General features: G+C 42.1%; 1 protein-coding gene across 1 annotated transcript in view; it reads right to left on the bottom strand.

Moving 5' to 3' along the window:
- Window positions 1–25119, bottom strand: part of PI4K2A (phosphatidylinositol 4-kinase type 2 alpha) — a 31573-nt gene extending 6454 nt beyond the window's left edge. Inside the window, exons 1-8 of the mRNA XM_047073251.1 lie at window positions 24626–25119; window positions 17561–17761; window positions 12907–13038; window positions 12403–12556; window positions 5408–5469; window positions 3349–3448; window positions 2494–2627; window positions 1934–1993 (exon numbers count right to left, since the gene is read on the bottom strand). Coding sequence (XP_046929207.1) covers window positions 1934–1993; window positions 2494–2627; window positions 3349–3448; window positions 5408–5469; window positions 12403–12556; window positions 12907–13038; window positions 17561–17761; window positions 24626–25060 — 1278 coding nt within the window. The 5' untranslated portion in view covers window positions 25061–25119. The remainder of the gene's footprint in view (window positions 1–1933; window positions 1994–2493; window positions 2628–3348; window positions 3449–5407; window positions 5470–12402; window positions 12557–12906; window positions 13039–17560; window positions 17762–24625) is intronic.
- Between the last annotated feature and the right edge of the window lie 451 nt (window positions 25120–25570).

Raw genomic sequence — 25570 nt, 5'->3', positions numbered from 1 at the left:
ATAGGCACTCTGTGATTACAGCTCAGGTACGGAAAGGGTTGTGACCTCCTTTCCCTGTGGTATGTCAGATTTCTGCAAGGTGGCGGCTCGTCTTGCCTCGTTGTGTGTGACTGGTAAGCAAGTAAGGATGTGACCGATATATTGGCCACCTACCTGCTGAAATGAGCTGGATGCTCATGGAAACTTACGGTGTTGAGAGGGAGGCACTCTAAGTCGTAAGAGGCCAAAAGGCCCTCAAAGAACATTAAGGGCACAAGACAGAGAGAAAGATAAAATTGTACTCTCCCACCCCACCCCCCCTTTTGCCACTCTAGATAATGGCCCTGACCGATATGATGAGAGGAGGGTTGCTATGGTTTTGGCAAGGGACTGAGCTGGAAAGGGATTAGAGAAGATAGTATAATAGGGACAGAGGCATAGCCTACACAAGGTTGAGAAGTTCATTCCTTTATGCTGAGTTCCATAATACCACAGTACATCATGTGGCTTTTAAGGTCTCCAAAAATTCTGCCAGCTTAACTGGGCCCTTACATTATTTGGGAAATGGAGGAAGACCACGTCACTGGTATTCAGGCAGCTATAATAAGTGCAGCTCTTGAAACCTCTGTACATCCCACTTCCAAGGAAACATGAACTCAGTAAGCCCAAGAGTTGCTCTCACAAGAAGCCTTTACCTAAATGGTAGGTAGAGGTAAATGCATAATTATGACTGGAAAGACCTTCTTGACCTTTAAAGATGTGAGAACCTACCTTTTCTGCACACAAAATCATAATCAAAACCGCTAATACATATTGATTACTTCAATACACCACGTACTACTCTAAACCACTGATCTCATAATAACCCTATGAGATAGGAGCTATTATTAACCCCATGTTACATATGGACACACTAAAAGGAGGAGAGATTAAACAACTTCTCCAAGACCTCACCAATAAATGACAGAGCCAATAAATGACAGCCAGGATTCAAACACAGGCACTGTGTCCACTAAGTCATCCCACTATGCCATCCCAGATGTCTTTAAGACTTTAAAGTTGGGGCGCCTGGGCAGCTTGGTTGGTTGAGCATCTGACTCTTGATATTCGCTCAGGTCATGGTTCGTGGGTTTGAGTCCCAAGTTGGGTTCTGCGCTGGGCACGGAGACTACTTGGGATCCTCTCTCTCCCTCTGCCTCTCTGCCCCACTTACACTCTCTCTCTCTGTCCCCCCAAAAATAAACATTAAAAAGAAAGAAAGAAAATATCAAAGTGATAAGCAGAATGTCAGTGCTCTACACAGCTTTAAAACAATTTTTCAGGCACAGTCTTTACTTTTGAAGATCAACAATGAATGCCCTAGGGGTTTCCTTAGCTCTCTTTGAAGGTAAAGTGGAGAAAGAAGAAATAATACAACTTATAACGATAACAAAAATTATAACCACGATCAATATATGAGTGCTAACCCTAGGTAATTATTTTTACTGAACACTTGATATGCATTTATCTTATGTAATCCTTTGGCCAACTCTGCAAGGAATTATTATTGTCACATTTTATAAACAAGGAAACCGAGGCTCTGGCCCAAGGCCACAGCGGTTGTAAGTAGTGAAGAAGTCGGACTCCAGAGGCTGGCTCTTAACCACCAAGGCCTGTGGCCTGCCTTGAGCAACTTGAAGACAGGGGCCGCTGGGTAAATTTACCAATGAACTAGCCAGCAACAGGCACAGAGCTGAGCTCATAATAAATGCCTCACCAAGCACTGGACACCGTGGAAGAAGTGGGAGATTTGAAAGGGCTACCTTTCCTCACCCAAGTGCTAAGTCAGAGTCACAAATATGTACGGCATAGACTAAAAGGGTGTAAAACACAAGCTTTACATTTACTCAGCATGAGCATATAACCCTCCCGGAGAGAGTCCAGGGATGACAACAGGAGGAAGTCCCAGGCTTACCTGTCCTCGCATGACAGCAATCTGCTTATGGAACTGGCCCCTGTCGAAACCAGGATCTTTCTGCAAAAGGGCAGGAGACGGAACCTGCGTGAATCTCTCAGAAGAACCCACTTTCTTCCCCCGATTAAAAACTTTCTAGTAAAGAAAACTTACATGAGGTTTATGAGGCTTAGTGAAGTTAACTACCACCCTAAGAACTCTCTGTTTCATGGGTGAGGAAAGAAACAACAAGTGAGTATCTTGTCCCGAGTCTCATTATGAACTGTGTAGAATTCCGGCCTCTAGTACTCCATTGGAAAAGGCGAGCTCTACAGATACACTGCAGCCCCGTGACACACAAGACAAACCCATGTTGATTCATCACGGCTGTCAATTTTTTTCAAACCAACCCGAACTAGGTCTTGATGCCCACATGTGGGAATTTTGTTTGCTCTTCATTGGCCGACACAAGTCAGAAGAGTGTTAGCCATTCTCTCTTGGCTTGTATCAGGACCCGTTAGAAAAGCCATTAGAAATTCCTTCTTCCATATAGTTACAAGGTTGAGGTTCCCAGGGCTAACCTTGAAGAGTTCATATAGGTCCTCCTCCAGGTCCTTGACGAAGTTAGGGTCCGATATCTTTGGAAGAATCAGATCTTTGATCTCCTGAGAGAACGGGACTTTTGCCTGGGGCAACCAGGCCCAGTAAAAGGGATCTGAAAAGAAGAAAAGCAAAAAACAAAGCTGCCCATCTCTGTCCTCCACCTATCAGAGCACTGCCAAAGGTAGAACAGCCCTCTTACTTGACATAGGACAGAAAAGAAATGTTACCAGGGCTGTTAATCCTAAAGCCTAAAGAGTAAGCAAAGGAATTAGGATTCAAACCCAAAAATCCCAGAGCTTGTACTCTTTCCCAGACATCACAAGACCTTCTAGTTACTTCTAGTTATCTACCAACGAGACATTGAGATCGGCCTTCTGAAAAGACACACTGGTACTGCAAAGGGGCTAGTGACCCTCTACTTGTATCTCCCTTTCTTTTTCTAAGAGTTTCTCAGTTATTACCAGGGCAGGGGCTGGCTTCGAGGATGTCACCAAGGAAGACAGAAAACATTGACGATAGCTTATATTTAGAAACACAAATAGAATAAATTATAATAAGATAGTCCTCAGAAAAAATGAGAAAAATGCAAAGCACAGATGAGAAAATTCAACTCTGTGCTTCTAACAGGACTAATGTCAGGCAAAAATGACAAGAGTAGCTTGCGTTTTGCAGTACTTGCCCCACGTGTCAGCTACTGTGCTAAATGCATGAGCTGCGTCATTCTACAAATTCTTAGAACAATCCTGTGGTAGAGGTATTATTATCTTCACCCCATAGATGAAAAAATTGAGAAGAGCAAGAAAAAGCCAGACCACAATGGTCTTGAGACTTACATGCCCTCCAGGAGTCAGGGTGTTTCAGAGGGAAAGCCAGCCCATTGTCGATAGCAGCCACCTTGATAACAGGCTCCTTCACCACCACCCAGTCTGTGTCCTGAAGAACAAGGAAAGACAAAATACTTAGGGTCCCACCTGTCTCAGGCCCTTTAAACTAGTAGCAAAGTAGCCCAACCCAACCCCTCAGGCACCAATCCTTATTCAACCTCTGAACTGGCTTCCATAGTTACCTGAGCTTAGTACATTTAAGGCACCTCTGACTTGGCTTATTTAAGGTTCTCAGAGTTCCTTATCTAAGAAAAGGTACACTTCCCCAGGAGTTGCCACAGCCCTCCTTAAGAAGGAAACTGACAATAACAAAAGGTAACTCTAAGCCTTTCTTCCTAGGAAAAGGCAGTGAGAATCCTGAGAGTATGAAAAGGAAAAAGAAAAATCAAATTCAGCCAGCCAAGATCCTTTTCTGTAGACCTGGACCAGATGCTACTTTACTGGTGACCACATTTTGCCATGAGATAAGAGGACCATGGAAGATAACAGTTGGTTACTCTTGCACAAGAGAGTTTCTTGCCATTTCAGGGACAGGTGAAAAGGAAAAGGACAAGAGCCGAATGCAAAGAGTGGGCGGGCTACCTATGATGGCCTGTCAGACACTCCCATGACTGTCTACCTGGCTCCATGCCTCAGGCTCACAGGTGCCATCACAGAAACAGGGATTGTGGGTCCAGGATACTGGCATCAGAATCCCCTAGGGTACCTTATTAAAAGTGCGGAATCCTAAATTTTACTCCAGACCTAGTGGGGGAAAGCCTTGAAGAATCTGTGCTATTTTTAATAAGGCTTCCAGGTAATTCTGATATGTACAAAATATGAAAACCACTATTAGAGAAGAAAGTAAAAACACTATGAGGATGTGTTAACTAAACTTGCTGTGGTAAATAAACATTTTGCAAAATATACATTCATCAAATCACTATGTTGTACATCTTAAAACCTGTACAATGTTATATGTCAATTATAGTAAAAGCTAGACAGGGGCGCCTGGGTGGCTCAGTCAGTTAAGCGTCCAACTTCAGCTCAGGTCACGATCTCGCAGTCCGCGAGTTCGAGCCCCGCGTTGGGCTCTGGGCTGACGGCTCAGAGCCTGGAGCCTGCTTCCGATTCTGTGTCTCCCTCTCTCTCTGCCCCTCCCCCGTTCACGCTGTGTCTCTCTCTGTCTCGAAAATAAATAAACGTTAAAAAAAAAAAATAAAAATAAAAGCTAGACAAAAAAACTACTATAAGGATAGAAGTCAACCTCATTCTCCTATTCCACTAATTTTTTTTTTTTTTAATGTGCAGCCTGAGCAGGACTAGAAAAGCATGGTAGAATATGAAAGCAATGAGAGAGTAAGGGAAATTACAGGAAGCAGCTTTTTCTAAACTGATGGTTCTGTGGAATTATGGTCTATTGTGAGAAAAGTATTCTAAAAAAGTTTAGAAATCATGGGCCAAACAAAATTAAATAGGTTCATTTAATGGACTACTTCTCAGACCTTTACTACACTACTATGCAATGTGAATCTCCAAGAAAAGCATAAAGTATGTAATATATTCCAAACTTATTTCGAATTTTCTTCTACCTCTATTAACATTATTCAATAGGATATTCCTTAAAAAACAGATTGAGAGGGGTGCCTGGGTGGCTCAGTCAGTTAAGCATGTGACTTTGGCTCAGGTCATGATCTCACAATTCGTGGGTTTGAGCCGCACATCGGACTCTGTGCTGACAGCTCAGAGCCTGGAGCCTGCTTCAGATTCTGTCTGTCTGTCTTTCTCTCTCTCTGCCCCTCCCCCCTCACACTCTGTCTCTCAAAAATGAATAAACATTAAAAAAAATTTCAATAAAAAAAAACAGATTGAGAAAACCTCTATCAAATATTAACCTATCAATTTTAAACACATGTGCTATCCTGATTCTTCTCAACTTATATGACCTAATTTCTGATTATTATATGCTTCTACGTTATGCATATACACTACCTCATCCTCTTCTTCAAGACATAGATCAACCTCTTACCCGAGAGCTAGAACTATCCATTGGACAGTCATATTTAATCAGCCAGTTGTCATTGCCTCGATCTGTGAACAGAAACATGATGTTAGAAAAAACTGGGGTGATTTTCACTTTCAGTAATAATGGACTACATATTTTGGACACTTGGACCAATCATTCTACTGAGAACAACTAGAAAATATTGATAAAGTATTTTTATTTTTTTAATTTTTATTTTGTAGAGTGTGTGAGCAGGGGAAGGGGGCAGAGGGGGAGAGAGGGAAAGAGGAAGAGAGGGAGAGAGGAAGAGAGAAAAAGAAAGAAAGAAAGAAAGAAAGAAAGAAAGAAAGAAAGAAAGAAAGAAAGAAAGAAAGAAAGAATTTTAAGCAGGCACCATGCTAGGTGTGGACACAGGGCTCAATCCCACGACCTTGGGACCATGACCCAAGCCGAAATCAAGAGTCAGATGCTCAACCAACTAAGATACCCAGGCGTCCCAATAAAATATTTTTAGATCTCTTTAAGATATCAGAGGTTTGAATAAGTCCATTAAGAGTTAAAATGTCAAGATCTGGGAGAGAAAGGAAATTCAGACAGAAGAGTCTAGCATTTGTGGCTTCTTTTCTCCTAGAGCACCTGCTGATTTGGGAAGAGGTGGCTAAGAGGTTGAGAGGTAGAAGAACAGTGTTCTAATAGTCTTGTGAAGCTAGGGAGAAAAAATCATAGTCCAGTGACTGATACAGGGAGGAGACCCTCGTAAATCACCCATGCTTTGGGTTGAAACCTGAAGGACTACACCTTGGAACTAAGCAGAGTTTCCCTTTAATACCTGAAATTAAAGTGAATCTTGATTGCTGGTACCCTTAGCTGCTTGCCAAAACAAACATCATCTTCTACACAGATGCACTACACATCTTCTACTACTTTCTGCATCCTAGGCCTCCAAATATTTTTACCATTTTTGATATATAATATCTGACAATCAAAATAACTAGGTAAAGAGACAGGATGACATGGCTAAAAACAAAGGAAACAGAAAATTAAAACAAACCTAGAGGGGCTCCAAACAATGAAGATACAGACTCTTAAATATTTAACATAAAATCCTTACTATTTAAGAAGATAAAAGGCAAGATTAATAATATTAGTAGAAAACAAGACCATAAAAAAGAATCAAATAGAAATTCAAGAACTGAAAAATATGGTTACCAAATTGGGAACTCAATAGATGAGTTTACCATTAGACTGTGCCAAAGACAGAAGTAATGATCTGAAAGACGGGTCATAAGAAAAGAGCAAAACAAAGCACCCAGGAAAAATGTGACTGGATTCTCAGAAGGAATGGAGGAAAAAATGGGCAGAAATAATTATTTAAAGAGAGAATAGCTGAGAATCTTCCAAAAGTGACAAAAGGTCAAACTGTTGATTCAAGGAAAACTGAATCCCTAATAGGATAAATACAAATAAAACTATACCAAGCATATTGTAGTAAAAATTTTGAAAACCAACTACAGGGGACATCTCACAAAGAGCTAGAGAAAAAGAGAGATTACCTTCAAATAAACAGCAATAATACAAGGACAAGTGACTTCTCCACAGAAATCATGGGAGTAAGATGACAACGGAATATTTGTTTTTTTAACTACTGAAAGAAAATAGCTGCCAATCCCAAATTCTATACCCAGCAAAAATAGCCTTCAAAAAATGAAGGTGAAATAATGACATTTTCAGACAAACAAAACCAAAATTCATCACCAGCAGACTAGTGCTAAAATATTCTCTAAGTCAAAAGAAAATTATCCCAAATAGAACCTTGGAGATACAGGAAGATTTAAAGAGCAATAAAATGGGTAAATATATTAGTAAATCTAGATAAATATTATTAGTTTTGTTGGAGTGTAATAGTATTTTTTTAAAAGAGTTGTCTTTTAGACACATACTGAAATAATTAGGAATAAATTTATACCTGAAATTACCTTAAAATAATAAAAGAAGGTAACTAAATGGAAGTGTGAGCGGGACAGGATTAGTCATGGACCAATGACTGTTAAGGCCGGAATAACCAGTTCATGCAGGTTCACTATTCTGCTTATTTGTATACGCTCAAAAGTCTCCATAATTATATTAATAACAGTAATAATAATGACAATACCATCTTAATAGTTTTATAGAAATGTGGTTTTACATATGCACATACATGCAGACACATACACATATATATGCATATATGATTAAAACATATGACATTTATAGTATAAAAGTCTGGAGATAGGTAAATGAAGCTAAGGGTTTCTACCAATTAGTATTAGATTTTGGGAAATCAAGGATTCACATGGTAATCTTTAGAGTAACCACCAAAAAAAAAGAAAAGAGTATACAGCTTCTGAGCTAAAAGAGGGGAGAAATGAAATAAGTACAAAATAATTTAAAAGAAAGCAAGAAAGAGGGGAAAAAAGATCAGTGGAAGAAGGGGAAGAAAAAAAAGATAGGCACAAACATAGAAAGCACATAAGATGGTAGATTTTCATCTATATATACATTATACATAAACTAAATGTTCTAAAACTAAAATGTAACAATTGTTTCACTGAATGAATAAAACTGATAAACTTTTAGCTATTTAGATTAAGAAAAAAATATACAAGACTGAAATTGCTAAAATCAGAAACAAAAGTAGGGACATTACTACCAATTCTACCAAAATAAAAAGGATTATAAGTGAGTACTATAATAGGGGAGCCTGGATGGCTTAGTCAGTTAAATGTCAGACTCTTGATTTTGGCTCAGGTCATGATCTCAAGGTCATGAGAGAGAGCCCCACATGGGACTCTGCATTAGGTACGGAGCCTGCTTAAGATTCTCTACCTCTCCCTCTACCCCTTCCCATTACGCTCTTTCTAAATTAAAAAGAGAGAGAGAACTGTAGGAAACTGTATGCCAACAAACTGGAAAACCTAGATGAAATGGACAAATTCCTAGAAACACAAAATCTACGAAGACTACATCATGCAGAAATAGAATATCAGAATAGACCTATAACCAGTAAGGAGACTGAATCTGTAACCAGTCTCCTGACAAACAATAGCCCTGGACCTGATGGCTTCATTGGTAAAGTCTACCAAACACTTAAAGAAGAACTAACACCAATTCTCCTCAAATTTTTCAAAAATTTGAAGAGAAGGCAACATGCTAAACTCATTCTATGAGACCAGCCTTACCTTGGTACCAACACCCAACAAAGATACTACAAGAAAACTGCAGACCAATATCTCTTACAAATATTGATGCAAAAATCCTCAACAGAATACTAGCAAACTGAAATCAGCAACATTATTAGAAGGATTATATACCATGACCAAGTGGGTTTTATTGCTGGAAAGTAAATATGGTTCAACATATGAAAATTGATCAGTGTGATATACCACATTAACAGAATGAAGGATAAAAATCACACATGATCATCTCAACTGATGCAGAAAAAGCATTTGACAAAATTCAATATCTTTTCATAATAAAAACACTTAAAATGGAATAGAAGAAAACTACCTCAATATAAGTCATAAATGAAAAGCTCACAGCAAACATCATACTCAATGGTAAAGACTAAAAGCTTTTTCTCTAAGATCTAGACAAGGCAAGGATGCTCACTTTCAACATTTCTGTCCAACACAATACTGGAAGACCACAGTAATTATGCAAGAAAAAGAAATAAAAGGCATCCACATTTGAAAGAAAGAGGTAAAATTATCTGTTTGCAGGTGATATGATGTTATATATAGAAAAGTCTAAAGATGACATACCAGAAAAACACCAGAACTAATAAATAAACTCAGCAAAGTATCAGAATACAAAGTCAACACACAAAAATCATTTGCATTTCTATTTACCAACAATGAGCAATCCAAAAAAGCAAATTAAGAAAACAATTCCACTTAGCATCAAAAAGAATAAAATACTTAAGAATTAATTTAAGCAAGGAGGTGAAAGACTTGTATAATAAAAACTACAAGGGGTGCCGGGGTGCTCACTCTTGACTTCTGGCTCAGGTCATGATCTCATGGTTCATGGGTACGAGCCCTGTGACAGGCTCTGCACTGGCAGCTCGGGGCCTGCCTTGAGATTCTGTCTCCCTCTCTTTGCCACTTCCCCCACTTGCTCTCTCTCAAAAACAAAAAACAAAAAATAAAAAACAAAACTACAAACACTGCTGAAAGAAATTAAAGAAGACATAAATAAATGGAAAGACACCCCATGTTTATACACTGGAAACTCAATATTGTTAAGATGTCAATATTACTCAAAGCAATCTAGAGATCTAAGGCAATTACTATCAAAATCCCAATGATGTTTTTTGCAGAAACAGAAAAACTCATCCTAAAATTCATATGGAATCTCAAGGGACCCCAAATAGACAAAGCAATCCAGAAAGAGAAGAAGAAAGCTGGGGGACTCATACTTCCTCCAAAACTTTCAAGCTTACGATAAACTATATTTATTACAAAACTTACTACAAAGCTATAGTAATCAAAATAGTGTAGTACTAGCATAAAGACAAACATATAGGTAAATTAAATAGATAAATGTAAAACAATAGATTCTAGACATAAACCTTTGCATATGTGATCAAATGGTTTTCAACAAGGGTGACCGGACCCTTCAGCAGGGAAAATCAGTCTTTTAAACAAATGGTGCTGGGGGAACTGGATATCCACACACAGAAAATGAAGTTGGACCCTTACCTCACATCATACACAAAAAATTAACCCAAAATTCATCCATGACCTAAATCTAAGACCAAAAACTATAAAATTCTTAAGACAAAAACATAAGACAAAAGCTTCATGGCATTAGATCTGGCAGTAATTTCCTACATGTGACACCAAAGGCACAGACAAAAATTAAGAAATGGACAAACTGGACTTCATGAAAACTTTAAAATTAATTTCATTGAGGTGGCTCAGTTGGTTAAGTGTCTGACTCTTGATCTTGGCTCAGGTCATGATCTCATGGTTCGTGAGACTGAGCCCTGAGTTGGGCTCTGCACTGATAGCACAGAGCCTACTTGGGATTCTCTCTCTCCCTCTCTCTCTGCCCCTTCCCCGCTTGTGCTCTGTCCCTCTCTCTCTCAAAATAAACAAACTTAAAAAAATAATTAAGGGGCGCCTGGGTGGCGCAGTCGGTTAAGCGTCCGACTTCAGCCAGGTCACGATCTCGCGGTCCGTGAGTTCGAGCCCCGCGTCGGGCTCTGGGCTGATGGCTCAGAGCCTGGAGCCTGTTTCCGATTCTGTGTCTCCCTCTCTCTCTGCCCCTCCCCCGTTCATGCTCTGTCTCTCTCTGTCCCCAAAATAAATAAAAAAACGTTGAAAAAAAAAAAAAATAATTAAAAAAATAAAAATTAGTTGCATCAAAAGATTCTACCAACAGAATAAAAAAGGCAACCCACAGAATGTGAGGAAATATTTGCAAGTCATGTATTTGAGATGGAATTAATGTCCAGAATATATAAAGAATTCCTACAACTCAACAACAAAACAACCGACTCAAAGATGGGTGAAGAACTTGAATAGTTATTTCTCCAAAGATATGCAAATGGCCAAAAAGTACATGAAAAGATGTTCACAACATCACTAATCATTAGGAAACGCAAATCAAAACTACAATGATATGCCACCTTTATACCTATTAGGATGACTGTGATCTAAAAGCAAAAGGAGTGGTGTCTGGGTGGCTTAGTCGGTTACGAGTCTGACTTCGGCTCAGGTCATGGTCTCACAGTTCGTGGGTTTGAGTGCCGGATCGGACTCTGTGCTGACAGCTCAGAGCCTGGAGCCCGCTTTGGGTTCTGTGTCTCCCACTCTCTCTGCCCTTCCCCTGCTCATGCTCTGTCTCTCAAAAAAAATTAAATTAAATTAAGTTAAATTAAATTAAATTAAAAATTAAAAATTAAAAATAAATAAATAAATAAAGATAAAAACAAAAGGAAACAAAACCCGGAAAATGACACAGTGATGAAGAGGTGGAGAAACTGGAACGCTGTCCAACACTGGAGGTAATGTAAAATGGTGCACTGGAATGGAAAGCAGTATGGCAGTTCCTCCAAAGACTAAGCATAGGTCACTATACTTCAATTTAAAAAAAGTTAAACAGGGGCACCAGGGTGACTCAGCTGGTTGAGCATCTGACTCTGGATTTCAGCTCAGGTCATGATGTCACAGTCATGAGATTCAGCCCTGTGTCAGGCTCTGAGCTGGGCATGGAGCCTGCTTAAGATTCTCTCTCTCCCTCTCCCTCTGCGCCTCCCCCTCTTACACGTGTACACTCTCTCAAAAGAAAAAAAAGTAGGAAAACTAAACAATTCAACAGAACTGCCATATGATCCAGTAATTCCACTTCTGGGTATATATATAAAATAACTGAAAGTAGTGTCTCAAAGATATTTGTTCACCCACATTCATAGCAGCATCATTCACAATAGCTAAAACATGGAAGCAACCCCAGTGTCCATCGATGGATAGATAAGCAAAATATGGTATATGCACACAATGGAATATTATTCAGCCTTAAAAAGGGAAGAAATTCTGATGCATGCCGCAACATGAATGAACCTTAGGGGCATATGCTAAATGAAATAAGTCAGTCACCAAATGACAACTACCGTATGAGTCTACGCACATGAGGTACTTAAAGACAAAACTGTCCTACCATAGGTCTTGCTACTCTGAGTGACTAGGGATCAAGGACAAAAGTACTCTCAATGTTGCTTCGGAAGGGCCAATGTGTCTTCTGTCTGGGACTGGGAAACAGGCTAAGATAAAATGTACTACTGGCTCCAGGACTCATTACCTCTGATAACTGCACAACTGGACAAAGCGTGTCTTGGCAACCTATTTTCGAGGCCCTTCTGACTCACAGACAAACCTCATCCCGAGAAGGCACTCGGGTATGGAGCTCGGCAGGCCTCCAGGCCTCCCCGCGCCTCCCAGCCGTCTAGCACACCGGGACCACCCACAGCTGCTCACCAGTGTTGCGGATGATGTAGTCCAGCACCACCAACCGCTCGAACTGCAGCAGTAGTTGCCGGTTAGTGTTCTCAGGGAGAGGTTCTGCTTCAAAACGCCGTAGCCAGTAGTCTGCATCTTTGTAGCCTTCAACAAAGAGCTGGAATGAACCAACCTGCAGCCAAAGAGGAGGAATAAAGAGACTTCCCTGTAGCTCAAGTCCAAAGAGCCCAGGAGTAAGCCAGGTCGCCCACAAGGCACTGTGGAGTTTATATCAGAAAAAGGTCATGGGAGTGCTTGCCCAATCCAAATTCAAGAAGCCTATCTAAATGGGCCAGAGGAGTAAAGTGAGAAGTTAGGAGCTCTGTTCTCTGGAAAATTATTCCCCAAACCTTAAAAATGAGGAAGACAGGAGCCTCAAGGCAGGCTATTCGCATGTCTACATGCAAGTCTCTAGGTGTCTTGCTTCACCACTTGGATGGTTATGCCACCATAAATCATCACCTTTGCAGGTGCAGTTTATACCTTTGGCGGTAGCCCGATGCGATTAAACCGCTGCCCAACTTTTGGCACTTTCTCTAGTGCAAGCCGCTTGCCCCTGGACTTCACTCGGTCAATGGCACTATAGTTGAAGGTATCGCTGGCCAGATACACTACCTATAGTGGAAAGAGAAGAGATATCTAGGTTACAATCGAGTATAAGAACTATACCATTGGAAGGGAACAGCTGGACGCTCACCAGTGCTGCTCCTCTCCCAGGGCATGCAGAAAGAATGCACTTCTCAGCCTTTCTAAGGACTAGTTCAGGCCAATGGAATGTTGACAAAGTGATATATGTATATCACCTGCAGGGCTGGCCCCTAAAATCTCCCATGATCCTTAGTTCATACTCTCCCATCTGTGCAGCTGGAAACGAAGGGCTCTGAGATGGCAAAACCACATCATGGAAGGATTTTAGATCTCTCGTTACTACGTGGAGTGACAAGGGATCTAGGAGAGCTGACTAACTGGCATGGATCTATTATGTGAGCAAGATCCATTAAACCACTGAGATCCAGGGTTTGTTATAGCAGCTAGCATGAATTCCTCTAATACAGCCACCACCTGGGTTAGGAGAAGAGGGCCCAACACCTAATTTCTGTCCACATAAAAACAAATTGTAATTTACTCCATACCCTTATATTTAATTTTGAATTTTGTACTATGTACAATTATTCACATTTAAAAAATAAACACTAGGGGCACCTGGGTGGCTCAGTCGGTTAAGCGGCCGACTTCGGCTCAGGTCACGATCTCACACTCTGTGAGTTCGAGCCCCGCGTCGGGCTCTGTGCTGACAACTCAGAGCCTGGAGCCTGTTTCAGATTCTGTGTCTCCCTCTCTCTCTGACCCTCCCCCATTCATGCTCTGTCTCTGTCTGTCTCAAAAATAAATAAACGTTAAAAGTAAAAAATAAATAAATAAATAAAAAATAAACACTAGGGGTGCCTGGGTGGCTCAGTAGGTTAAGCGTCTGCCTCTAGATCTCAGCTCAAGTCTTGATCTCAGGGTCATGAGTTCAGGTCCCGTGTTAGGCTCTATACTGGGCATGGAGCTTACTTTAAAAAACAGTAATAATAATAAAAATAAATAAATAAATATAAACATTAAAACTTGTTTTAATTTTTAGATTACTATATATAGGCATATTTATGCAGACTGTATCTGGAATATTATACAAGAAACTAGTACTAATAGCTGCCTCCAAGGAAGGAACAGAGTGGCTGGAAGACAAGAGGTGGGAGAGAGGCTGAACTACTCTGTTTACCTTACTGTGCCTTCTGATCTCTACACTAGATGTATGCATTGCCTATTCAAAAAAACATTTTTTAATGGGCCACCAATATTACACTTGGTTGTTGGGGTGCCTGGGTGGCTCAGTCGGTTAAGCCTCTGACTTTGGCTCACGTCATGATCTCACAGTTCTTGAGTTCGAGCCCCACGTCAAGCTCTGAGCTGACAGTGCAGAGCCTGCTTCAGATTCTGTATCTCCCTCTCCCTCTGCCCCTCCCTCCCACTTCCCTCAAAAATAAATAAACATGAAACAATAAAAAAAAGATAACTATGATTGATTGTCAAATTATAGTAATATCACTACAATCCGTATGTGTGTCCATTATCACCCTTTATCACACTGTCTTGCGATTATCCATTCATTTATCTAACCTCTCTCTTAAGATTAAAGAGATTTGGGGAAAAAGAGATCATATTATTCACATTAGCATCCTCGGTACCTAACAAAGTGATTGGTACATGCTCATTAAATATTTATTAAGTGAATGTAATATTTATTAAGTAAATGCATATTCTTTCGGAGATAGCAACAAGTGAGTTTCAGCATATAAGTACCTAAATTAAATAAAATTAAATTTAAAAGAAAATTCTTTCTTTTCCTAAGCCTTGCAGAACTCATTACAAATAACTAAATATTGTGCCTATGAATCTTAGGGACGAAATCATTCCCTCCCTCCTTACCCATCCATCTGTCCATCCAATGTTAACAGAGTATCTAAAATAGATGTGCAAGTTCCTATAAGTTGGCATTCTCTGCTGAGGAAACACATGCACAGGAATCAAGGGGAAAAAAGGCTTTCCTAGGGACTACCTTGCCAGTTTCCACAGTGACAACCCTTGCTTTTCTCAAGTGATAAACTACCCTCCCCCCCCCAGTCAGATTTATTTTCTATCGTTCTCTGTAACAACCCACTTTTTCCGTATGATTAACGAAGCTATCATAACCTGAAACCCCACAGGAACACAGAGCAGAGACAGCTACTGAATGAGAACTAGAGCCTTACTATTTGAAGCTCCATCACAACATGAGCCCCGTTTCCATAGTGACAGATGCTCTAATCAACTGGATAGAATCTTGTCAGAAGGGTGGGTAGGCTGGGAGGGGACAGACATCCTCTCATTATTCTTTAGCAACTCTTTGTTAAACTTGCAACGTTCTATGTGCTCGCTTCGGCAGCACATATACTAAACTTGCAACGTTCTAGCTCATCTCAGTCTCATGGAAGACAAGTATTTTTTTTATTGTTGCTGACTTTCTCATGCAAAAGATCATCAGGCCACATTAAAATTCTCCATAGGGACAGAGGAAGACCAGAGATGGGGAAGAATGGGATTTTGGGAGGTGACATTCTATTATGATTAGCATTGACATAAAAATACTACAGGCTAGGACGTGTGGAGTGTTTATATTGTGCAAAGGCACTAGGCTACGTGTTTTACATGGATTATCCTGTGTAATCTTAATAGCTGCCCCATAAAGTAGGAACTATTTATATCCCTATTTTTATAGTAAGGAAACTGAGCAAGCAGGGGATATGGGGGTGTTTCAAGTGACTTGCCAAGGGTCACCCAATAAAAAGCTGCAGAGTCAGAATGTGGCCTCAACCTCTGATTCTCAGGCACTGCACTCCAGAAGCACAAGCAGAGCAGGCACATGGCTAGGCGCTATTTACCTAGTGAAGAAAGGGAATGACAGTGCTGAGCACGGAGTATTTAAAACAATTTCTAGAATCTAGGAGGGGCCTAGTAGGAGGAATTCTGGTTAGGCAGGAGATCTTCAAAGCATTAATTATCATACAAGATGTTCAAAGTGTGCTATTTAACTCTGTGTACAGAGAGAACTAAAGCATAGAGGGAAGGAATGAACTGTACAAGACCAGGCAATGAATCAGATGTCCATGGGAGCTACAAGCATACGCTCTCCCTACGGACCTGAGTCGGGGGGATCTCTAGAATTGTCCCTCCTGGTTTGATACTCGCTCACTGACTCAACTGGCACTTATGGAATACTTCCTATAAAAACAGCACTTTGCTAGGTGCTGAATATAAGAGGAAATTTCAAGAAATGGTCCCTGACCTCTACAAACTTACAAACCAGCTGGCTTATTGTTTGGAGTTCGGTGGCAAAGGAGCAGACAGTTAAACAACCACAACAATCACAATTTCTTCTAAAACACCCTGGGAAACAGAAAAAAACAGGTTTGAAGGAAAGCTTCTATCTGCTGATCAGTCTCTGCCCACAATCTACTATCTAAACCTTCAAAGAAAATCTTAAGCAGGGGTTTTTAAGCTAGAGGCACGGTCCTTACAAGGTAAATGAGTAGATTGCAACTGGTCCATGAACCATCCCCCTGAAATTCTATGCAAACAACAACTGCAAATATATGATTTTTTTTCTGGGAACAAGATGTATAGCTTTCATCAGATTCTCAGAGGATTAAAGCCCATAGTTACAAAGATGCTCCTGCAGCCTCAGGGCATATCAGATCAGAGCTCCACCTTGTTACTAAACCTGAGGTAGCCACATACTAAATGGGTGATGATGTGTCCTTGAATGTTCATATGCTGACCAGCAGATTCCTTCCCCTCATAACTCTTGGAAAGTTTCATGTAACACCCCGCAGTACAGGGATTCTTAGCCTGGCATCAGTAAATGTCCTGAAAATGCAAGCAAACAATTCTGTATTTCAGCATATTGGGGGGAGGGGTAGGGAATCATTATTCCCTTAGAACCTCAGCTAAGTCTATAACAAACATAGGGGATGCGCAAATCCATTCTAAGTGTGGATTTGCCTGGATCTGGGACCCTGATTTTACTATGTTCAGAGAAGTACAAGAATTTCACAGCAAAAAGATGGATGAGAATTCCAGGTCAGTTCCCTGCACAGGTTCAAGCCAGACTCTCATCCCATCCTAGATTCCTCCTTGCCAGACCTTGTATAAGTGATTAGCTGACATAAGCTAGTCCATTCTAGATTATCTCTAAATCATGGAATAGCTCAGAAATCTAAAAGAATGAGCTATAAAAGTAGCTAGGTTTCTAACCAGTTTACAGTTACCAGGGATTGACAAACACAGGGAACCCATAAGTGTGCATCAGAGGGTCAGTGAATTTCCTGAAATTGTGTGCAAAAATTTTATGCGTATCCTTCTCAGGATGGCTTCCATCAGATGATCAACTCATGAGCTTAAATCTACTATCTGCCCCCCCAAAAAGGCTGAGAACCCTAGACTCAGGACATAAGCAGCCCTCCCTGGACCTAAGCCCCATTAACATGTAGCAGGACTTAGGCCCAGGAAAACTCTGGATAGGCAGTAAGGTTCCCTGGAGAGACAAGTCACTGACCTTTGTACGGGGTACAATGTTGAGTTCCAGTTTTTGGTCCACCAGACTGGCCCCTGCCTCTGACAGATAGCCCTGGTTGAGGACAAGGCAGTCACGGCCAAAGCAGCAGGGACAGCATAGCTTCTGCAGCCACTTGGTCCACTTAGGATTAAGGTGCCCATATGGCTCTTCATTCTTGGGTTTGAATACAGCAATGATCTTCTACACAGAGAAAAGAAAAATAGGATGTTAAAGGCAATTGATTCAAGTAGCTCATAGACCAGGTCAGCAAGACTCTAGAAAGAAATGAGAAGGCACAGGCAGACAATAGCTATAGACAGACACTAGCTTCTCCCCAGCTTGTAAGGGGAAGATACAGCTCATGTGTGCAGCTAAGAGACCCAGTGCCAGAAAGGGCTGTGGCCAAAGAAGATGCCAAGTCTAGTATACATGGTAAAACGGACTCAAAGCCCAACTTCCAAGGTACATTCATACAAATTGTTGCTCTGCATCAATTAGGTAAAGACTCAAAAAAATATCAGTTGAGAGGAAATTAGTAAAGTATTATGGAATGAGATTAAGGAAACTCCATCAATGGCTGATTTCCTCTAGCAGCCTTACTATTCCACTCGCAGGGTATTAACAAAACCTTAAAAAGTTTAGGAAAGACAAACCAAGAAAGCAATGGAAGGGAAAAATCACAACAGGAAAAAGAATCTGCTACCTGGTTAGAATGGGGTTCTTTTAAGTAACTCTGGTAAGCAAGAGATCAGGACATGAGAGTCCCCAAAGATTAAAATCCACCTTCTCTTGCAGGTGGTAACTTAATCCTCAGAGGTCCTTGGAATATGGGACAGTAAGCAATCTATACACTATGGACCTCCCTCCTGAGGTTTTCTTCCCCAGGCCAGGGAGCCCTCCACGGTTATTTCACATTTACCTCATTCCCTCCAGTCCCCAACCTGGTAAATATGAAGAAGAGGAAGAAAAGTAAATATGCTTTCTCAGTGATTCATCTTCATATCATATGACTCTCCCTCTCCCCTCACCCCATAGCCAACTCAAGCTAGTCTGGGTCATAAGACATTTTCCTGTGGGTGTCACTTCCTGACAGGCAGGTCACAGCAAAAAACATACACCCATCTGCCTGCATTAAGTATGTACTCATATTAGGAATTGGCTGGATGCGTGTCTCCAACAATAATTGGTCCATCTGGAGGCCAGTTCTTTCAAGAAGCCTTGCAAGAATTTGAGAGCAAGAAAAACACAGAAGTCTCATCCCTCCAAAGGAAATCAATTTATTCTTAAACACAAACAACCTTACATATTCAGTGGGAAAAGTCAAGTACATATATTCATATCCTAAGTCTTCAGGATTACATTCTTATCCAAAATGGCTAGCAAAAGGCCTAAGGGACAGCAATCTTCTTGTCTCCGTACCCCCTGGAACCCTGGGCTTGGAACCAGACAGCAGCAAGAGCAAGGGGCTCCTGTCACTCACAGAATGACTCATGAGTCCATTGTAACTCTCTGGAACTGGGCAGTAAAACCACAGGACAACTTGAGGCATGCCCTACAACTCAACAGTCAGTTCAACTGAGGTACAAAGTGGAGTTCAGCAAGCTGGTCTCCAGTGGAAGGAAGACTGAGACATTCTTTCTATTAGTATTTTTCAGCTACCCAGACTGAGGCTTAAATACTTCCATTAAATAAAACAGAACTCTGGGGTGCCTGGGTGGCTCAGTCAGTTGAGTGTCATGACTTCAGGTCATCATTTCAAGGTTCGTGAGTTTGAGCCCTGTGTCAGGCTCACTGCTGTCAGTGCAGAGCCTGATTCAGATCCTCTGTTCCCCTCTCTCGCTCTCTCTCAAAAATAAAAAAATAAAGGAAATAATGTAAATTAAAAAAAAAAAAAAAAAAAAACAAGAAAAGCAGAACTCGAAGGCCAAGACTGCAGCCAAAGCATCATTTACAGACTGAACTCTCAAACTTCTCAATTTCCTTCCAACATAAAGAGAATCAGAAAGCATTTCAACAACTCTAAAAGCATTAGTTATCATCATTATCTCGGAATCACACAGGTTTCATTAAATAAAGACGTGTGGACTGGATAAAGGAGGAATGGTGGGTGGGAAGGATGGAGGAACCAAAGGACATTAGGCAGAAAGGAAGACAAGTGCCTTTCAGGACTAAGTGTGGCCTTAGGTCAATTCAATTCTGTTAACGTTTGCTCAGTACCTCATTTGTGTGAGCACTACAGGCTTGCCAAATGATACATAACAGCATTGGGCCTAATTTCCAAAGCTAATGTGAACTTCACATTTTCAACTGTGTTCCTGAATACTCAAGGATATCTCCTATTCGCAGAAAACAAACTCTAGAACCATTCAAATTAGAAAGATACCCACCATTATTTGGTTGAGAAAGAAAATGACTACTGCCTAATTTTTCTGTCTTCTCTCTTCCCTACTAACTTCAATTTCTTTATTACATTTAGTAGTAAGCTTTGGTTTGATGCTATTTTTATTTTATTTTATTTTATTGTAATTTTATCTTATCTTACTTTAGAAAGACAGAGAGAGAGAGAGAGAGAGAGAGAGAGAGAGCAGGGGAGGGGCAGAGGTGGGGAGAGAGAGAGAATCTTAAGCAGGATACACGCTCAGCACAGAGCCTGACGCGGGGCTCGATTCCACGACCTTGGGATCATGACCTGAGCCAAAATCAAGAGTCGGGGATGCTCAACCAACTCAGCCACCCAGGAGCCCCTGATGCCAATATATATTTTTTTGATGTTTTATTTATTTTTGAGAGAGAGAGAGAGACAGAGTACTAGCAGGGGAGGGGCAGAGAGAGAGAGAGGGAGACACAGAATCCGGAGCAGGCTCCAGGCTCTGAGCTGTCAGCACAGAGCCGGATGCGGGGCTCGAACTCACAAACTGAGATCATGACCTGAGCCACAGTCAGATACTTAACTGACTGAGCCACCCAGGCACCCCGATGCCATTATTTTTAAAAAGGCTTTCCTTAACATCCCCTTACTAACCCTCTTTAATAAAGAGGGTGAAGTACAGGTAGTTTAAGCAATAGCAGTCAGTGAAGCTAGGGATAAAAACAGAACTGCACAGGAAGAGACCACTCACCGGCTAGTGTCAGAACCCACAACAAATACTAAGAGACCTGGAACTCACAGGTTTCTCCCATCTGTCCAGCAACCCTAAAAAGGAGGGTATTATACGGTGCTAACATTTAAGATAGTTTTGGGGTGCCTGGGTGGCTCAGTCAGTTGAGCATCTGACTTCAGCTCGGGTCATGATTTCCCGGTTCACGAGTTCTAGCCTCACGTCGGGCTCTGTGCTGACAGCTCAGAGCCTGGAGCCTGCTTCGGATTCAGTGTCTCCCTCCCTCTCTACCCCTCCCCAACTCGTGCTCTGTCTGTCTCTCTCAAAAATAAACATTAAAACAAAAATCTCAGGAACTACATCTAAAGATGACATAGAAACTTGACTGCCTCTTAACATTTAGGTAAAAAACAATAATTATCCTGTTTGAGATCTTTATTCTTTATCAGGCTATCAGTGTTACTCTCAACCACGTGTAAGGACATCAGAATTTCTTGGGAGGGCACAGGTAGTTGGAAGAAGCACACTCAATATTATAACATAATTTTATATTTGAAAAATGAAAAAAGAAAAACCTGCATCATTTTATGACAAACTCTTGGTCGATAAGTTTGTTTAAAAGATTGAATATTACTGATACAAGGCCTAGGTCCTAGCACATGTGATCAGTATCTGTAAAATTCTGAAGCAGATACAAATTAGCGTTAGCTAATAAATTACTATTCTCAGTGGTCATAAAATCTTCTCAAAATTATACTACTTTTGCTTTATTCAATGCCATGTGTCCAACAAAGCCTAATCCAGGGGTCAGTGGGCATACAACTTAATAAAAACCAAAATACTCTGAACCCCTGCTAAGCAACAGGAACCACGCCAGGGGCTTTCATGTGGGATATCGCATTTAATCTTCTTAGTAAACTCGTGAATCACATGCTATTCTATGATTCTTGGAATATGAACATCTAATATTACTAGCCTCGCAAAATAAAAAAAGCTTTAAAAATATTTTCATAGGTGATTGAGCTTAAGACCAGAAGCACAATAATACAAGTGAGGAGGGTAATATGAGCGTTCTCTATCAGGCCTTCTGATCTAGCCTTTTCCATCTTACTGTTCTAGGTCCCCATTTGCTCGCCCTGAGGGAGAAACCATCCTAAATTGGGAAAGGGAATCAGGGTTATTATCTCCAAGAACCTTCTAGCCTCTCTAGCTCCAAAAGCAGCTCTGGCAGAAACAGCTGGTTTCCCCAAACTCTGTTCCCCCTTCTTCCTTGGACATAGGACTCCTGATTTTTAGTGGGGCAAAATAAAGACTATACTTCCCAGCCACTACTGCAGTTAAGTTCTGGACAATGGGATGTAAAAAGAGTCTGGTGCAACTTCTATGAAACGTCTTGAAGGAAGAGGGCATACTCTCCCTCATCCTTTCCTTCTTCCAACTGGCTGAAAAACAGACCAGTTGTCTGCAGGCTGAGTAGCCATCTTGGATTATGTAGTGGAAGCCACATTCTAGGGATGGCCCATCAGCTGGATGGAAGGAGGCACATTGTTCATACTGCCATGCCAGCCCTAAGCAGCCTATAGACTTCTTCTATGAGAGTTAGGCGTACTTTTATTCAAGGCATTGTTGTTTTAAATTTTGTCACACATAGCCCAATTTAATCCTAACCAATATGGTAAACAAAAAGAAACCAAAAATTCAGATGACTGACTTCGAGGCAGCCCAGCATAGAGGTTAGGAGCATGAATTCTGGACTCAGTAGGCCTGAATCCTGCCTCCCACTCACTAGATGTTAGGACCCGAAGAAAATTAGTTATACTGTGTGTCTCAGTGTCATCTGTCGGAATAATAATAATAGTACCTACCTTCAAAGGTGTTATAAGTACTAAGTGAATTATTATTTGTAAAGCATTTAAAATAGTATCTAGCATATAGTAAGTGCTACCTATGTATTTGTTCAATAAAATAAATAAACTAATTTGGAACAGGGCCAAAGACCACACAAACAACTACAGCGAGTCTGTGGTCCCTAACCTGACCCACCACAGCGTTGAGGAAGTGATCCTCTGCTCTGAACCATATTTTACTCAGTGGGACTAAGATGGTTATATTAATAAGTTTTGCCAGGGCATATGTGTTTTGACTTCCTCTCTACGAAAGGACAGTGGCCAGGAAATTTTAGACCTTGGGATCCTGCAAATCACCAAGAAACATACCCACAGTCTGTTATTCTCTGTGGCCCATGCACAGAGGCGGTAATACTTTACCTGCCAGGGAGAAGTGAAAGATCTTATTACTCCCACCTGTCAGAGCACCAGGTCACTTCTCAGCTGACCTGACACACTTCCAAAAAAACTGTAACAATGTCATGAAAGAAAAATAAAAACCTTCCTACTGCTCCTATACCTATCAAAGATACTCAGCTCCTCCTTACATCAGCCAACAAGCTAAAAAAAAAGAAAAGAAAAAGTAAAATAAACAAAAAATAAAAACCACTTATATAAAAGATGAAAGCATCTTGCTAGCATTTAGACCTCAGGAGACCCACTTTTTTTCTAGAAGTAATGGTTCCCCTTTGAGCTTTCAGTTTAACTCACTCCTCCCCTTACTTGAGGGACTTGCAAAGACTTACTATTCTCAAAGTTTTCCCCACCTTTTCCCCAGCTCAGTTTATGGTAACTGAGTTGATGGTATATTGCTTTCTGGTTCTTGAAAATTCAGGGACAACATCTGGAAGAATGACCAGATCATGAAATGAACCTAACCAAGAGCTACAAGTCAGTCCATCCTGGCCACTCGGCACTCCTATCAGAACAGCACGCCAGCCATGTAAAGAGTTCACACAGGAGAGATGCAGGGAAAATCTGTGGGAGATTTGACAATCATCATTTTAATAAGTATAACAATAATACATTTTTCCAAGAAACCATTCTGATCTATCCAAGAACTCTGACAGGGAAAAGTTAATACTTTTTGACCCACTGATATTCCTCTGATCCCTCTGGTCTTATATAAATGCCTTAAATCCTTCTGCAGCTATCAAAAGAATAAAGGTCACCGCTCAGCTGCCCTGGTCACCCCATGTCCCATCCCAACCCATCTCATCCCCATCCCCCTATTTATACACATGCAGGGGACAAAATAAAGGCCAGCAAACACTTTGCCTTAGCTAAAAAGCGAACTGCTGATAGTCCTAGGAGAGAAATGAAAGTAAAATGTAGCAGGTAGTCCTGTGTTTCTAAAACTCCACATTCTTAACTGAGAAGACATGAAAAAGAATTTGAACAATTTCCCAGAAGTGAGCAATAATCAAGGCAGATGAAACTGGTAAGTCCACCCACTTCATCACCGACGTTTGCCAGTAAGAGACCTGGGGCAGTGGTAGACATCCCCACGGCACAGAAGGCTGGAACTGAACCCTCAGAGGCCCTGATGGGTCACCCGTCCTTCTCAATAAACAGCGACAACGCTGGTTCGGTCCAAAAAAAAGGAAATGGGCCCAAATCTCAAATCTGTAGTACAATGGACAACGCTGGTTCAGTCCAAAAAGAGGAAATAGACCAAAGCTCAAATCTGTAGGACAATGGCCGAATAGCAGTCTCTGTAGTTTAAAGCTAAGGAACCTACTAGAAAGCAGCATCTCCCCGCGCGTCTTTGTCGAGAAGCCGATTGTCCCACCACACCGCTGGGCCCCTCGCCTGTATCTGGTCAATTTCTCTTTTTCATTCTCCGCTCACTCCTCCCCCACCAAATAGGTTCTGATTTATTTCTTCATTCCGCAGAGCTTCTCCATCTCCAGTCCTCAGGGGCATTCCAAAATCTTGCCAAGGGGCTCTGCACTGTGAAGTTTCTCCCTTTTGCAGCCTTTCAACCCCCCTTTTCCCCGTGGCTGTGCGAAGCTGCTAATTCCCCCGGACAGGCCCACCCTCCCCGAAGGCAGCGGCGGCAGCCCCCACCCCGCTCTCACCCCCTGAGGGTCCTTGACGAAGTAGCTTCCGCTGGAGCCCTGGTAGATGCGCTCGGGGAAGATGCAGCGTTCGATGGCCAGCTCCGCCTGCCGCACCACCGTCTCGAACTCGGGGTCCTCCGGAAACTCATTCCGCTCGCGGTGGGCCTGCGCGGCGTGCGCCGCCGCCGCCGCCTGAGCGGCCAGGGCTTGGGCCTGCGCCGCCACGGTTTGGGTCTGGCCCTGGGCCGCCGCGCCCCGAGCCCGATCCAGCAGTGGCTGCCGCTCCCGGTCGTGGCCTGGCGAGCCCGGCGGAGAGGGGGCCGGGCCGGCCGCCGCCGCCACTCGGACCGCGCCCCCCGGCACCTGCGGAAAGTGAGCGCCCGAGCCGGACGGGAAGGTGTAGTCCGGGGGTTGGGCCCGCTCGGGGGACACCAGTGGGCTCGTTTCGTCCATCCCTCAGGCCGCCGGCTCCGGGTCCCGGTGCGCTCCACACAGCTGAGCCCCGGGCAGGGACCAATCGGAGACACCCCCAACCCCCGCCTGACCAACCAGGTCGCGGCGCCTTGCCGGCCCCGCCCCTACCTAGCCTGTTTACTTGGCGACGCGTAGGTACGACCCCTCGCGCGCGAACGGTAGCCAATCAGAACCACTGTCTACGTAATCGCGCCCTCCGCATTTTTCGCCCGTCACCGTCGATGAAGACCGCGCATGCTCCAGGAGCCAGACCCAGGTCAGACACGCCCCTTGCTCTTACCAGCCCCGCCCCGCCCCTAGCTTCCTGTTGCTGACCTGTCTCGGGGAGCTTTCAATAAAGTAGCCTACCTAATCAGTCATTTGTTGAGTGCCTGCTATGAACCAACCAGCTGTGAAACTGGAGAGATCTAGTCTTTGTATCTGCATTCATTCAATCATGCACTCATTCATAAAATATTTATTGAGTACCTACTATGTTCTAAAGTGCTA

The sequence above is a fragment of the Lynx rufus genome, unplaced genomic scaffold, assembly GCF_022079265.1.
Source record: "Lynx rufus isolate CCGP_SWC_20201006 ecotype Redwood Valley unplaced genomic scaffold, mLynRuf1.p SCAF_11, whole genome shotgun sequence".
NCBI lineage: Eukaryota > Metazoa > Chordata > Mammalia > Carnivora > Felidae > Lynx > Lynx rufus.
This window is presented reverse-complemented; position numbering and strand designations above follow the sequence as displayed.